General features: G+C 39.5%; 1 protein-coding gene and 1 non-coding gene across 4 annotated transcripts in view; one reads left to right on the top strand and one right to left on the bottom strand.

The window, feature by feature from the left end:
* Positions 1-16,641, bottom strand: part of mtcl2 (microtubule crosslinking factor 2) — a 92,074-nt gene that overhangs the window by 70,945 nt on the left and 4,488 nt on the right. For all 3 annotated transcript variants that reach the window (XM_014001783.1, XM_014001784.1, XM_014001785.1), the window contains exons 2-4: positions 14,269-14,370; positions 13,827-13,949; positions 4,345-4,494 (exon numbers count right to left, since the gene is read on the bottom strand). In XM_014001783.1, the coding sequence (XP_013857237.1) occupies positions 4,345-4,494; positions 13,827-13,949; positions 14,269-14,370 (375 nt within the window). The remainder of the gene's footprint in view (positions 1-4,344; positions 4,495-13,826; positions 13,950-14,268; positions 14,371-16,641) is intronic.
* trnal-uaa (transfer RNA leucine (anticodon UAA)) lies at positions 12,598-12,680 on the top strand. Its single transcript has one exon. It is a non-coding gene; the product is annotated as a tRNA-Leu (tRNA).

Below are 16,641 nucleotides of genomic sequence, written 5' to 3'. Positions count from 1 at the left end.
TAATAATAAAGTGGGCGGTGCCAAGAGACACTGGGTGCGTTTCCATTGACCATGAAAATGCGCAAATTAGAATTTCGAAAAAAATTTGCTCAATGGAAACACGTCAATTTAGAAAAAAAATACATTTTTCGACAAAATGGTTTTGCGCTAGGATGAGGTGGTTTTTTTAGCCATATCGAAATTGATGTATTTCGCAAAACTGTAATGGAAACACTTTTTTCGCATCACGGGAGTCACGTGATCAAAAACCGTCTGTTTCTACTGGCGAAAAGACGACGAAGAAGAAGACAACAGGAAGTAAAAGTAGTAGTAAAATCACTGAAGTAGTAAAAGAAAGTATTAAACTCACCGACTACATTTTTCCAAAAATGCAGTATACGTAGCCACTCCCAGGTATTAGGGGATTGTCACTCGAAAGCCTCGATAAGACGCCGACCTCTCCTCTGATGGCTGATGATGAGCGCTAGTGTCGGGGTAGCAATGTGCTATGCGTTTACATCCATTGCCTCATGTTTGTAATGACTTATTGCGAGAATAAACATGTTCACGCGTGATTTTTATCGCATTTTTTACTTAATGGAAACACTGCAATTGCGAAACTGTGTTTTTCGACATTAACAGAATATCGACAAAGTTTTGCGCACATTTGCAATGGAAACGCAGCTACTGAGGGGCGCGGCCAATTGTGGGGATGAGTGAGGAGGTGTGGTCAAGACGAGTGAACGTGACCGCTAGCTTAATTTGGCAAGCTAAGATTTCTGAAAACATTTCTGAATGTTATAAAAAATGTAATATTTTTCGTAAAACATATAACATAAGCAAACTCACATTTAGCTGTTTCAAACTAACACAAAATTCAGGCAATAAACTGCATAAAATTTGACTTTGGTTCAAAACAACACAGGAAGAATATTTTCTCATATCAGTTTGTTTCACTGGTTCATTAGAAATTCACAAGACAGCTCAGTCCGGGACGTAGCATCATTGCTAACATGGGCTAATGTTCAAAGCGGAAACAAACTTTCATCGCAGTGCTCGCTGTTCCAACTCCCGACTTGCTGCAGGGGCGTATCTCTAAGTGAGGGGCTTTTATACCTGAAAGCAGGAAGCTGAGACGTGGACATGAACCAAACTGTACTGTTGTAACCAATGGGAAAATTCAACTGCAGTAGCCACAGTTCAACCCATAGAGGGCGGCACTGAGATAGTCTCAGGTCAAATATTGCAGAATTAAACAGATATACAAGGTTTGCTCAGAAATATAAAGATAATACCCTTTAAGGCCCAATTTACACATTTTATCTGCGAGACAATGTTGATTTGAGGTTCAGTTACTCTTTAAAAAGAATAATAAGTCTAGTAAACCTAGTAAACTAAAGTTGGCTATGTTAGAAGTCATTAAAAACTTGACAAAAAGAAACAGATTTGAATTCATGATGTTAGGCTGCGACACTCGAAGCATCACTGTATGATTTAAAATGAACAAAACTATCCTCTAAGCATATTTGCTCCTCCGCTGTGGAGTGCTGAACCCAGTGAGGGGATATCCATCAAATATTGGTTCAATTTCTATATTCTGCTGAGGAACTGAGAGCTTTTTAAATGGAACTGTCTGTTTCTGCAGCTAAAATATGAAGACCTATAGCTCTGCAGACACACACTTTAGTTTCCAGTGTAATGCTGAAAGCTTACAGCAGCACTGCTTCTTAATGAATATCGATATCGTAGCAGACTGTAGGCTGCTGCTGCCACACAATCAATAATTCACCAACCACCATCAGAACTGTGAAACCGAAGACCTTTATTGTTTATCTCCTTTTATGCACTTAAATGCCTTTAATATGATTATTCTTCCTACAGTATATGTGTTTATCTCCTTATGAGAGTCAGTTATTCAACCTCTCCTCCAGTTTTCTCATTTTGTTTCCTCATTTTGTTTCCTCGCTTGCACTAAGATCCAATTCACAAACGAGCCAGACATTAAGAATGCACACAAACACAGATCCCTGAGTCATGTGAAGGACTCCTTTCTTAAAAGGGTTTTACATACACAGATTTAAAAGCAGCTCATGAAAACAAACACGTTAGTCAGACAGAGAGCAAACAGTCAGCAAACTTCTCAGCATCAGTCAGACGGAGAGGAAAGATACGAAACTACCACGGCACTCTAACTTCCACTTGATGAGCTATTTTAGCTCCGCTTCGGTGAAAATTAACTGGCAGAAACTTCAAAGTTGGAGCAGAAAGCAAGCAAGGGCCTACAGTTGCATCACACTAAACTCGAAAATTCATTTTTCAGCAAACGAAGTTAAGAATTTTGTTAATTAATCTATAAATATTGCAGTTTCTGGAGAACTGATTTTACTAGAAAGCACAGATTCACACTATCTAAAGTCACAAATATAATTAATATTAATAAGACAGTAAGTTTTTAACAATCAAGAGAAATTCAAACAGTAAATTCCTCCTGCAGATACATTACTGAGGATCTGGCACTAATTTGCTCAGTCCTCTCAGACTCCACCTCATTAGGAATGTGCGATATGGCAAAAAATTCATATCACAATATACATTATGATGAGTGGCGGTAACGATATATAGCACGATATAAAACTTATAATAGAAAATAAATGAATCACACATTGAGTGGAATAAATATGTATAGGTAAAAAAATTTAGACCTTAAAATCTCATTTTTAAGGGACACTTTAAAGTCTCCCATAAAAATCTAAATTTAAGGGAGATCTACCTGGTTAAATCATGTATATCCAGCCGGTTACATCATCAAAAAGAATTGCACTGTTGGCCGGTAGACTACAGATCTCTATCATAGGACAAATTTACATCGTTTCTACCGTATATCGTTTATATCGCGCATTCCTACACCTCATCAATTAATAAAAGTGTAAAAAAAATAAACAGTGCTAGAACTCCTGAGCATCTCTCCTGGCTGCCTTCGAGGCATCCAACTGGTAACCGTGCCGAGGGAATGCACGGTGCTGCCAGAACAAAGCAGACGAACCCAGATGCCCTGCCAGCAATCCAACCATCCATCCAACTCTGACCTACATCAGGGGCCTCGTCAGGGGCCAAGGCCACAAGCATCAGCCTATCAGATGCTGAGGAGGACGAATGATGAGCAGAGAACAGAAATAAGGTCTTATTTTCCTCCAAAATCAGATTGAACTCATCAGAAAGATCAACAAACCTGAGTGCGAAATCAATTTCTATCTGCTTTCTCTCTTTTTCAGATAGAGTGCAATGTCGATTGTTTGTCTCTTATTTTTACTTCAGCTTGCCTTCACGCCAATTTTCATCCTTCCTTTCCACTGCAGTGTTTTTTTTCCGCCTCCATCCGATTTAGCAAATATAAAATTCCCCAGAGTCGTGGCTGAGAAGCATAAAATGAACACAAGATGGAAACGGAGACGGAATCTCTCGAGGGCTTGAGGCGAGAAGCGCACCGTAAACACTGTTAGATCACCACCACTGGCAGGAATAAAAAAACAATCTTTCTGAGCCCCTTGTGTTCAGGTGAAGCTCTTTAGGGAGAGCAAAACCCAAAGAGACAACTTCCTTACTCTGGACTTAAAGCCTTGTCATGTATAGTCAAGCTGTTATAAGCAGCTCTGCAGCAATAAACAAATCTGGTCTATACTTAAGTATAGATCAGGGATTTCCGGATTTCCTCGGCGTCCAGTTTTTACGCTTCGGGACGAAAAATATGGGGTTTTTTGGATCGGGGTCATATTAGAGATCAGGGTTCGTGGTTAATTTTAGTAGTGGGGTCAGGGATAGGCTGTCTAGGGCAAATATTAAGTAATTTTAGGGTTTGGGACACGTAGTTGACATGAATTTCCTACACTTCTAAAAATGATTAATTTTAGGGCTCAGGGTTGATGGTTAGTTTTAGGTACTAAGGTCAGGGACAGGATGTCTAGAGCAAATAAAGGTCATTTTAGGCTTTGACACGGTTAGTTTTTGTGCATTTTCTACACTTTCTGAAATTATGACAACAGATTCTGCCCCATCTCGTCAATAACTGTCGCGAGAGGGGGAACCCGACGTGTCAAAATCGGACACAGAGGAAACCTTGGAAAAGCGTCAATATGTGACGACTTCAGAATGGATTGGAAGACAAGGCTGACAAAGACCTTAACTTAGGAGGGATGGGCGTCAGACTATTCAACTTCAGTTCAGCTTACATCAACGGAGCATCTCTTGCAGGATCCACGACTTCCAACAGTTCTGAATCGGCAAAGCTCTCCAACCATCTTCAGTTACAGAGATAAATTTGTCCCACCTGAGCCAGGTTACCGACCCATACCCACATCTCCATCCTACCTTGTCAACCTCCTGCTGCAGCACTTGCTTGGCCACCTCCAGATCCTGCAGTCTGACTCTTATTTCTTCATTCTCCTGCTCAAGAAGACCCCTCTTCTTCTCCACGCTGTCCAGCTGGCTGTGGAGACGGATGGACACGTCTTTTGCCACCTGGGAGGGGGAAGACAGACGGTGGAGGAAGACAACATCAACGGACTTTCAGAGAGCACAATGGCGAAGCAAACCTTAACTTCCTTTTATATTACTGTATTAGTTCTTCTAACATATATTCATGTCCCTGATCATTTTTTTACTAAATAATCATACAGTCAATAACTAGTGGTGTCCAAATACTAGCCTCAAATATTTGTACTTGTACTCATAAAAACACCCCTATACTTCGGACTGATTTCACTTTTGTGCTTAGTGACAATGTTAATTTACTCTTTACTTTAAGGAAGGGTGAAAAATTGAAAATGTCTGTAGTTTGGAGATATTTAGGATAAACATGGCAAGACAACAGACTGTCATTGTATTAATTATTAGGAGATGTGTTTCTAATGTAGTTCCTTTGACAATACAAGAAGTCAAAGAAAACATCTTTATACTTAAGAAAATTGGCGTAATACACATGATTTTACCCATTATGTCACATAAATGGCCTATTTCCTTTTGAATTTGGCTCAGTCAAAGTGAAACAGGAAGTGACATCAAAGAGGAACTCATTAATAAAACAATCTCTCTGGTCTCTGTTTATTAAAACAATATTATTTAAACTTTAACTCTTCTTCATCTCTTTTTGATAGTGACTCCAAATAATCTAAAGAAACATCAGATTTTAGTCTAGTCTGTGTTGTTAGCTGTTGTAACAATGCCCTCACATGCAGATGTTCCCCTTTTGACATCACTTCCTGTTTCTTCACACACAAATATCTCAACAACTGTTCATCTCAGCGATGTGAAATTTGTTTTGCAATATGGTATCAATGTTATCTCTCCAAAAATGCATCCAGGTTTATTGCAAAAATTTTATGTCACAGTCACGTTAAGTACTAACTCATTAACTACTCAGTTTCCATTGACCCAAGTGAACATTTCAGCTGTACACCAAGTATAGCAAATATATATTATTTGATAAATGACTCAATAAGTTGTTTTAATTAAAATAACACTGAAAAGTCTATATTTTACCACTTAGGTTGGTTTCAAAAACAACACAAAGAATTTACAGCATATTATTACGTAGCTGTAAAAAGTAATTTGCTTTATTAAATATCAATTTCACCAGTACATTTTAGCTTCGGCTCAAATGAAACTATATATGAGGGCTTTGTTTTCAAAGGTTGTGTTAAAATCGATTAAATAAAACTTTGATGGATCCCAATGGAAACTGAGAGAAAGATGACTGTCTGTGTGATTCAGTGGCTCATAAATGGACTCAAACTCTATTAACCTCCATCGTATGAAAACATTTGTATTGATTGAAACTTCAACACTCTTCCTCTCATGTAAGGCCTTAAAGCGTTTGCTTAAATGACTTGGTGTAAATTTAAATGGTCCACTTTCCCACTCAGTAAAGGCCTCATGGACTTCTTTAATCGTTTTACTTGACGTGACTTAAAATTGTGTAGATAACAAATCCTTGTTGCAGAGTCAAACTGCGCGGTGTTCTTAAATCTAAAAATAATGTTTGATATCAAGATTTTTTTAACCAATCCTTTGGTCTGAATGGGTTAGTTGAATACAAGTTCACATCTGTCCTCCTCTTCAGCACTCCTTTGTAAGTCTTTGACTCCTGCTAAATGCTGAATTGTTCCTCTATGTTAAAGGCAAACGTGAAGGAATTTCACACAGTTGAAGCTGGGCTTTTTATACGGCAAACTGAGCTTTAGGTTGTAATTAGAATTCCCTTAGAGTGCAAAGTGTGGGTCTATACAAAACTGTTAAAGAGAGGAGATGTGTCGGAGGAGTGTAGAATCAATAGGATGAAAATCAAACCAACATAAACCAAGGAAGGGACTCTTTTTTTGACTGTTTCTTTTAAATGACTAGATCAGGGCTATTCAAATAAACTGCTCCGGGGGCCACAGTTACTGCAGGCAAACAGCTGAGGGGCCAAACATCCAGCAATTAAAGTCATTATGTAATTAAACCAAGTATTACAAAGATCTGTTACCTTTGAAATAGTTTATTTTGCTGCATTTAATCATGAATAAAACATACAGAACCCTACAATAAAAGAAGTAAAAAAAGTTCTCTTGACCTTCAGAATCTTTAAATAGAACTCATCTGGATCAAATTGTTGCAACTACAGGGTTTAGAAGCAATATGCCACAGAGAACATCCACAGAGCTTGGCTGAGTCAGAGATCTTGTGGTAACAAATGAAGGACTGAATAATAAGAAGGTGATCATCCTTTAGGTTTATGAATTCATTAAAAAAAGATTGAATTAGCTGTGAAGTGATGTGGGTGGCAACCGTTTTTTGACAGGGGACAATTGTCTGTCTGTCCAGAAGCATAGCTGAAAGAACATCAACCACCTACTTAAAGATGTGTCTATGTGTGAGAGGAGTGTCAGCGGCCTTTTACTTAAATCTAATTTACAACAAGACAACAGCTGAGTGCACGTAAAAATACACTCAGCATCCAGATTTCTTTGGTGTTTTGAATGTAATTTATGTCTGAAAGCCTTCTGAGTCAGAACTCTGTGCTTTCGCTTCTATAAAAGTCTCCGAAAACATCAACGCTTCTGTTGCTGAACACAGATTTGAAAGAGGTTTATTTATGGGTGCGTGTTCACTTTGCTTTTTTATTTTTTTATTTTTTTGTGGTTTTTTTTTTTTTCATTTTTTAATCAAGTAACAAAAGTATTGATATGAAGGCCTAAACCTAACAGAAACAGTTTCCCAGTCCGTAGTTCCACTGACCTCAGCGCCGTGCTCGCGTTTGTTGTTTACCAAGTCCCAAATGACTCGGCCTTCATGCTGGGAGAACGATGACTCAGCTAAAAATGAAAAACACCTGAGATCTTAAAGACAACCTCAAATGTGTTTTTTTTTTCTTTTAATGAGTGATAAAATACGCTGACAAAGTATGATTCTTTGTAAACAAATTTACTGCCTACTATAGCTGAGCCCCTCAACTTGCTGACTCATCTTGTAGCAGAATAGACTGATGGGGACTTTTAAATAAATTCCTACAAAGTATTACAAAGTAGGCATAAAACAAATGCAGCTGTTATTTCCACAAAATAATGGTTTTGCTAGAAGGTCCCCGAAATACTGAGCAAGTTAGTGTCTGGTGGTTGATGCTGGTGACCTTTTTCCACATTAGTCAAACATTCTGGCCTCTACAGTAAGTACCCACTTACAGAGGATGTTACATCATCAGTGGGGTGATTTGTGTCTAAATTTAAAACCATGTGTGAGAGAGAAAGAGAGTGAGAGCCATACAGATGCTCCAGTTTAGCCTGTCATCGTCTAACTTTGAAGAGAGAGAGAGAGATGGAGACGGTGAAGAAATATGATGAACTTTCACCATCCCTGCCACGTCGTTGGGAAAAGTGCTATCTCACCTCCAGTATCAACAGCTACCGTTACATCTATTTATGAGTTTTTATACTTATCATTTCATGAGTCTATGTGTGACTCTTGACTGCAACATTTTTGTAATCGTGACTATGTTGCAACTGAACTTTATGGGTTAAACATTATTATTACCCAGGGAACAAGCACACTGAAATTAAGTGAAATGAATGCAGACAAAAGTAAAGTTCATCTATCCATCATGGGTCGAGGAGGCAAAACAATCCATGAAGGAAACTTTGACATTCCTTTCTCTTGGGACCCTCTTAAGCTCATCCTGATCCTGAGGTGTTCCAGGAGGAATATATCATCCCTCTATTGAGTTCTGGGTCAGCCCCAGGCTCTCCTCCAATCACGTCCAGAGGGAGGACCACCATAAGCACCCTGATCAGATGCCCAAACCAGCTCTTTGACTCCAGCTCCTTCCAAATGACAAAGCCCCTTTTTCTCTTAATCTGAGCCCTTCCACACAACACAGGAAGCTCCTTTCAGTTGCTTTTATTTGGGATCTTGTGCTTTCGGTTATGATTCGTACAACGTGACAATACGGGAGGGTTAGAATGTAGATGGACCAGTCAGTCAAGCTTCTTCATCACAACACACCAGAGCAGAAAACCAGCATTACTGCACAAGAAGCCCCAATCTGTCCCTCCTGTTCCATCCTCCCACCTCTCTTGAGCAAGGCATCGTGATGTTTGAATGGATCATCCCCAAATCAGATGGATCATCCCACCTTTTTCACACTGAGCCAAGCCCTCAAACATGGAGGATATCAACTTCAACCCCTGCTTCATTCTCTACAAAAATCTAGACGATGTCTCAAAAAAGGCCAAACTCAGACTTGAAACAATGTCCGACATCAACATTGGCTAAATTCTTTTTTTGAATGTATCTAATAGCACAGCATGTTTGTCACTGTGCTTTCATTCTAATACAGTTTCTGTCCTTGTTTTTACACCCAACTCTAGACGAAAAATCTACGTTAGATGGCAGATAAAATAACCCCCTGAAGGCAGATGACCGACTCTGGAAATATGAAGTAATGTCATGTTGACTCCATGGGATCCCAACAACTATTTCCTTTTTTTCATTTGTAAAATGAGTATGTATGTGTGTGTGTGTGCGTGCGTGCGTGTGTGTGTGTGTGTGTGTGTGTGTGTGTGTCCAGATGTCTGCAGCCTGTGGGAATGAGAAAACTGTGTGAGTAGGACAGGAAATGGTTAGAAATTCTCATGGAGACTCTGATGGTCCTGCACCACTCTACAAAAGCGCACACACAGAGACACTGTGTGCAACAAAGTCATGCGCAAGATGCACACGGGATGTCTTAACTGACACAAGTTGAAGCACGTGATGAACACAGTGACAAGATGTTGTCACAAAACATCCATGTGACTCAGATTAAATTTTTACTGAGGGTGTTTTTAGCTCTCAGTCTGTGTTTACGAGAAAAGAACATGAGAAAGAACGAAAAAAACAAAGTAGAAGCAAAGAAATCAGGCGAGGGAAGTGCTTTGCATGTGTTTATTTGCGGCTTTGTTCGCATTTGCACATGAGTGAGTCATCAGATCTCTAAAGCAGAAACTTTAGTTAAGGCAATTAGAAAGCAGCTCAGAGCAGAGCAGCTGAGGGAGAAGGTGAGGTCAAGCTGGACCATGAGTTGACAAAACACCGCCTGTATCCAAAACATGCTTTATTTTGAATAAAAAAAAGGTTGATGAATACAGTTATGTATGAGTTGTGGTTGTAACTTTTAAGTTGCAGCTTGAGAGTCAATTCTATTCTTACTTTTTATTTCCAAAACCTGTTTAAAGAGATTTGCTGCTGACTTCTTTTTTTTTAAATCCATCCACATTTATACACAAAGACCATAAAAAGAAACAATTATTAAAAGCGTTCTGAATGGTTTTCTTTCATGTTGCCCAAAGCATTTTTGCGTTTTTCACAGGAACTAAACTTGAAAAAGTGTCAGACATTTTATGGAGCTCTGTCGGTGCAGAAAAAAAGATGCTTACTCGTATTAATATATGTGCGCAATATTTTGCAGGTGATAATTGTCATATTTAAAAATGGTTTGGTTTTTTTTTTTTACTAATGTTACTAAGTTACTGCAGCTTCCATTTTGAACTAAAATGCTACCACCACAACAAATGATACATTGAGGCCAGGTGAATAATCAGATTGTTTTCCATACAGAAGAGTTGTAGAGTCTTTGTTTTTTCTTAGTCATAAATTTTAGACTTTCATTTATGCTAAACTGACAAAAATGATCAACTTTTTATTGCAATAGAATTTTTTGGAAATGACAAAAAAGTGACTTCCTTTAATAGTTGAGTCAGAGTAGAGGGATAAAGGCAGGAATGAGTGTCTTTTTTATCAGTCTAATGACAAAGCCTCTAAAATAAACAGAGGACTGACTATAACAGAAGAGTAGCTTAGTAAGAGCTTAATGCACTCACACACACTACAAACACACACACTGAACAGCAGGGTGTAACTTGACCTGCTGTTTGAGGCCACGGCTCTGCCGCCAGGAAGACGTAATCAGGCGTGTTGTGAGAAAAACACGGAGAGGTCAAACTGTCTCCCATCCGAGAATTTATTCCAATTTCCTGCATTTAATTGCCTAATGCTGATGAAAACTATTTATTTATTCTTGCTTGTTGGATCTCTCTATCACCCATGACAGCACACTTTTTGTCTTTACACAAACATGAGTAACTAAATTAGGTAGTTTTTCTATTGTTCTCAGTTCAAATACCTGAACTAGAAACTTAGCATTCCTTGTAAAAATGGATATCACATATATTATCGCAATTTCACCTTCAGAAGAAAGAAAAATATATCCAGATATAGCTTTTTCTTTTTTGTTTCCCCATCTTTCATTTTTCTGCTACAGTCCTGTTCCTTCCTGCCCACCTCTTGTTTCATCCTCCTTCTCTGATTGGTTGATTTGAATTTTCAAACTCACCCCCCAACCACCCCCTTCAGTCTCAGCACATTTGAACTCGATGACACACAGGATGTACGATCATCTTTTTCCTCGCCGCCGCCCCCTCCCTCCATCCTCACTTCCCTCCTTCCTTCATCCACAAACAACCAGATGGTGAGATGGCAGCTGAAAGACAGACAGCGGCAGCAGGCGGGAAGCCCTCAGAGCGATACGACAGCCAAACGCTCTCGCACGCTGCCTCTCTCCCTCTCTCCCAGTTTATAAAGGCCTCATTGTGTCCTCCTCAACGTGGAAAATGTAGGAGGAACACTGCAAGCCCAACAACGAGCAAGCACGGCCCAGGGTCAGCGTGACAGAACACACTCAGAAGCCTGTGCTCGTTCGGTGTTTATGTACAGGAGCTCTTTATCACAGATTCCTGAAGTGTTTGGAGTGACTGTTGTGCGCTCGGCCTCGAAGGACGCTTGCATCAACTGTCTCTGTGTAAATTCAAGCTCATGTGAAGGTTTTTTTGTTTTGTAAAACAGTGAATGCTGGCTAAAATGAGAGGTCCATTAACAATCTTAATGAGGTCTTTACAATTATTTAAGCCACTTTGACAGGAACTCATGTTTTAATCGATCCCATCAATCCCTTGATTTGTCTTCTTTCTCGGTAACTAAAAAAATAAGCAAGGTATTGTAGAAAACAAAAGTTTAAGTCTCACTGTTTGGTTCAATTTCAAGGATATGTTTTAACCATCATAGTGCTGGGCGGTATACCGTTTTGTACCGAATACCGGTTTTTATTTTTGTAATGGTATGAATTTTTTGAATACCGGACATTCTGGTTTAAATAGCGGAACGTTTCGTCGCAGCCGCCAGAGAACTGTTGCTTCCCGGGGGACATTTTTCCTTGCTGCACCGCTATGTGCATTAGCATGCCAATGTTTGGAGCAGCTAGTTGCAGCAGCAGGTGGCGATTCTGCTGCTTATATTGACTGACGTTTAAAAAAACATCCCGTTTTCACCGTCGCTGAATGTAGTAAACACCTCTTCTGTGACGTGCACAGTTAGATTTAACACGGTTAGTTAATATGGAGACGTTATGCTGATGGAGACTTAACGTGGTTCTATTGTGAAAAGCCTGCAGGAAGTAGTTCGTAGTGGAATTGGAATTGGCTGGTGTACAAGGTAAGTCGTGCTGATGAGCTTTAATAAATAACATAAAACAATAAACCCGATCATAGTCTTTTCTTAACCCTCCTCCTTCACGACTGGACCAAAATGCCTGACTACTGTCTCCAACCACCAGTCAGAGAAGAACAGACACAGAGGAGGGAAACAGCGACACAGACAGAGGTACAGTAAAAGRAAAAAAGTCAATAAGCAGGGTTTGTACATTTTATTATCAGCTGAGCTGTGATGAAAAGAAAAATACCGTCAAATACCGTGAAACCGATGAAAATGTTGAAAATACTGTGATATAAAATTTAGATCATATCGCCCAACTCTAAACCATCACATCAATCAAATTAAAGGTCTTGATTTAAAGGACGCTAATTGGTCACAAAAACTATCAATAAATGCATCAACATAGTCAAATATCCAAGAGTTTATAAATCTTCTTTGGCTACATTTAAAGTACAACTTAATTAACAAAAGTTAATTTACTTGGCCATTTTTACTACTTAGTATACATGTACTCAGTTGGTACAGTATGTCTAGGCTAGCTGGCTTAGAACCAGGGTGTTCAGAACCAGGATGGCCGAGTGGTTAAGGCGTTGGACTTAAGATCCAATGGACAGATGTCCTCGTGGGTTCAAACCCCACTCCTGGTAAGACCTGTGCTCATTAAGCAGAAATAAGTTCTACCATGAGTCGCAAAGAAGGTTTGACAAAGTTTTGGATTAGGTTGTGGAAGTAGATTGATGTTATGTCTTTGGGCAAAGCACTTCACTTGTCCCATCAGTGTATGAATGGGATTATCACTGATTACTCTCCATAGATTGATTTGTGCATGTTAGCTTTGTGCTGAGAATGGGTAAATGAGGGCACAGATTGTAGAGTAAAGCGCTTTGAGTATCCTGCTTGGATAGAAAGGTGCTATATAAGTACAGTCCATTTAGCTAGCATGCTATTAAAGAAAAAAAGTCATATCTATAGGTTCTGTACAAAATTTATAAGTTACTCTTAAAAAATGTAAACAATGAGTTATTTTAAAGAAATGTGTTTTACATAGAACTGTTTTTAAGAGAGCAAATGCTATTAGCATAAGCTAAATTAAATTAGCTAGCCAACCAAAAAAAAGCTTGTTTAAACTTTAGCTTTTTGTTAGTTTTATTTATTTGAGTAACTTTAAGTAGGTATTACTGAGCTTTCTAGGGTTGTGCAAAATCGTATATCGTGAGCAATTAATCGTCAGAAAAACTTTAATTGATTATTTTTTGGCGCTTGACGATTAATACGATTAATGCCACCAAGCGCATTGACTGAGGATTTCACCGGTCTGTCCGCTCAACGCTTCTCTCTGCTTTAAATAGGACCAACATTTTTAAAAAAATAATCTGCAATTTATTTATTATAACATCAGTTTTACTTGACCTATCAACACAGTTTAAAAATTGATGTATAGCTTTTGTATAGACTTTTGACACAATTTGGAACCGATTTTTATGGAGAGCAAATTGTTCCCACTAGAGTGATTTAAACTGGTCACGAGACTAGGGCATGCATGCGTCCAGGGACTCCAGAGGATTAATCGTCTTATTAATCGTTATCAATTAACCGTGATTAATTTTTTTTGCCATCATCGCCCAACCCTACTTTCTATAACTCATTTAAGTACATTTTTAACTAGTTAGTTCAATTCTCAGGACATTTTTAATGAATTAGCTATTGGCTATATTCTTCTAGCCACATCATAAAATCCCATTCCATAAAGGCTATATCCGTAAGTACGCTACAGTTCTGTTCGAAGCACCTACTTTCACGTCTTGCTCCAGCGTCCTTATCAGTTCTCCATCCACCTGCCCCGTTTGGGCCACTCGGAGTGAGCGCCGCTCTGCCTTCCTCAGCCGGTATTGCAGGATCCGGCAGGTCTTGTTGGCCTAAAAGAACAACAGCAGGTGATGCTGCGTGTCATCTGTCTTACTGTTATTCACTTTAGAGTGCCAAAACATACAAGTATTATACGAGAAGACATCAAGCACAGCTATTAGTTTGGATTCTGTTTTGTATTTTCATTCCAGCACCAACTGTTTTCATCACATCTGCTTTCAGAAAGGATCAAGACTTTCAAAAGCAAAACGGTGAAACTTCATTTCACAGCCTCTGTCTGCTATGCACAGATGGATGCACAGCCAGTAAAATATATTTAAAATAACTGATTAAATCACACAAGGCATGCTTGTCTGCCCTCAAAAGTACCTGTTCCAGCTGTTGCCGCAGTTCCTGCAGCTGGTAAACATCTTCCTCCAAGTACATGTCTCTCATCTCCAGCATTTCCGACCTCAACTCCTCCATTTCATCCTAGAAACAGTAAAGAAAACAAAGGGTTTTATCCATCGTTCATCTAATTTGAAGAAAAAAAATCATGTGCTGCAGATTCTGATGAATGAACATCTGGTTGTAAATGACTACATGAAGTCGTGACCACATTATATTCCCATTCTACATTTACTAAAAGCTATTAAAACTTCTCCTCATACTGTAGGTGCAACATATTGTCCCATTAACCTTGCTGTGACCATAATTTGCTTCATCTGTCACTGCTCCGCTCATCTTTTACATCATTCTGTTAACTACACAGCCATTACAATCTTCTTAAAACTGACACATCAGTTCAAAAGAACCATCAAAGTAGAATTTAATATAGCACTTTGGTGTTTTATTATCATGATTTCTCTCTCAGCAAATAAAAATCAGCGAGTTACTACAGAAATCAAAAGTTCAAGTCTCGCTGGTTTCATTTCAAGGATAGCAGGAAGCATTAATAATTGACTGCAAGACTAGAAAATCCAGTCAGCGTGACTTATAGTATCTAGCTCTCTTTCAGACAAATACAGATCAATTATTTATTTCAGCTCCAAGGCATTAATTGCATCATCCCTCTGAATCCGATTTAAGGTGCAGCTCGTGCAGCTGCGTGGGTGTTTCCGATATAAATCAGCAACCACAGAAATGGGTAGGGCTCACTGGTGTTTACAGGACAGCAAGAAGAGCGTCACACAGCGACCTGAATCCGGGCCAACAAGCCTAAATGGCTGCCGACGTGCACGTGAGCATCAGATAAACAGGAAAAGGAGGGCGTCTTGTAGTAAGTAGTGCTTTCATAATTCACTACATTGGATAATGTGGGTCAGCTTCTGCAGCGCTCTTACTGTAGCAACAACGAGCTCTGGGGATGTGTGTGTGTGTGTGTGTGTGGAATATGAAAATGAGTCAAAGCACAACAGTAGGAAGGGTCTGCCGCGAATAGGAAAAAAAATTGTTATGATTAAAGTCATTTGTCTGGGATTATTGTGCCTCAGCGTGCTTGCAAGTAATTTTGTGTACGAGATGCATTGATGGCACTGAGAAAGACTGCAGCAGGAACCAATCCGCTCTTCACTAACCTCTGCTACACACCTGTACCAAGGAGGGAAAATACTGAAAAGGAAAGAAAGTGAAAGTATGAAATGAAAGAGAAGAAAGAGGGGAAATGAAGCCAGAGTAAAGCTAAAAGGAATGGGGTGGGGGGGGGGGGGGGGGGGGAAGACAACCAATGGATTCAGAAAAACTCAACTGACTGACCTAATGTACCCAAAGATGATAAATGATGACAGCGAGGAGTGAAAAAGTCAGCGCACGAAACCGGGGAATCATAAGATAATGTGGCGGGAGGCTGACAGAGGCAGAGTTTTGTTCCACTGACCTGCTTTTCACAACTGACAAAGAAAAGAGAAGATGGACTCTGTCATGTGAGCAAACAGCCACTCAGGAGAAGAAATCAACCAATCAGCTGTCACCTTCATTGTCCGACGGTTAAATGTAAGAAACTAGGGTGGAAACACGTCAGCAGTGATAGAAGTCCTCTGTAGGATAGCTTTACTGCAGGTTTCAAGAGCGAATTCGAGTCCCCGCAGAACCCAACATGCATGTTTTTGGTTTGTGGGAGGAAACCAGATTAGCTGGAGAAAACCCACGTGTGTACAAGAAGAACAGGCAAACGGCCCCAGACTGGAAGGCGATCCTGTGACATTTTCACTGCTCTAACTGAGCTGCATACATGTCAGGGTCAGGCACCTGGTAACTCTAAGTTGTCCCCAGGTGTGAGTGAGTGTGAATGATTGCTTGTCCTTATGTGGCCCTGTGATGCGCTGAGCGATCGGCACAAAACCAGTATCGGAGGGTTTTCACCTTGATCGTCTCAAACCAAAAACTAGCTGAGCAAATGTTTAAAATTAGATTTTTTCTAGTTTTTAAAAGGTCAGTACTGAGAAATCTGACATTTTCTTTGGTCCTTGAACACAGGATGAAGAAATATGCAAATTAGATTATAATAATGTCATCCAGCAATTTATAGAACAGCAAATAGCTACTTTCCTTAAAGGCACAGTGTGTAGGATTTTGTCAAGTCTTTTAGCCGAAACTGAGATAATCACTAATGATAATAATAAAAAACGTCTAATCATTGCAGACAAAGACCTTGTTTTATTATTTTTACCTTATAAAAAGCTGTTTATATCTCCATGGTCGCGGGTCGGCAGTACAGGCAGCCGCCATCTTGCACCGCCATCTTGTCTACGAAGGCTCATGAAG

The sequence above is a fragment of the Austrofundulus limnaeus genome, unplaced genomic scaffold (assembly GCF_001266775.1).
Source record: "Austrofundulus limnaeus strain Quisiro unplaced genomic scaffold, Austrofundulus_limnaeus-1.0 Scaffold10, whole genome shotgun sequence".
In the NCBI taxonomy this organism is placed as follows: domain Eukaryota; kingdom Metazoa; phylum Chordata; class Actinopteri; order Cyprinodontiformes; family Rivulidae; genus Austrofundulus; species Austrofundulus limnaeus.
The sequence above is the reverse complement of the archived record's forward strand: the minus strand, read 5'-3'. Positions and strand labels throughout refer to the sequence as shown.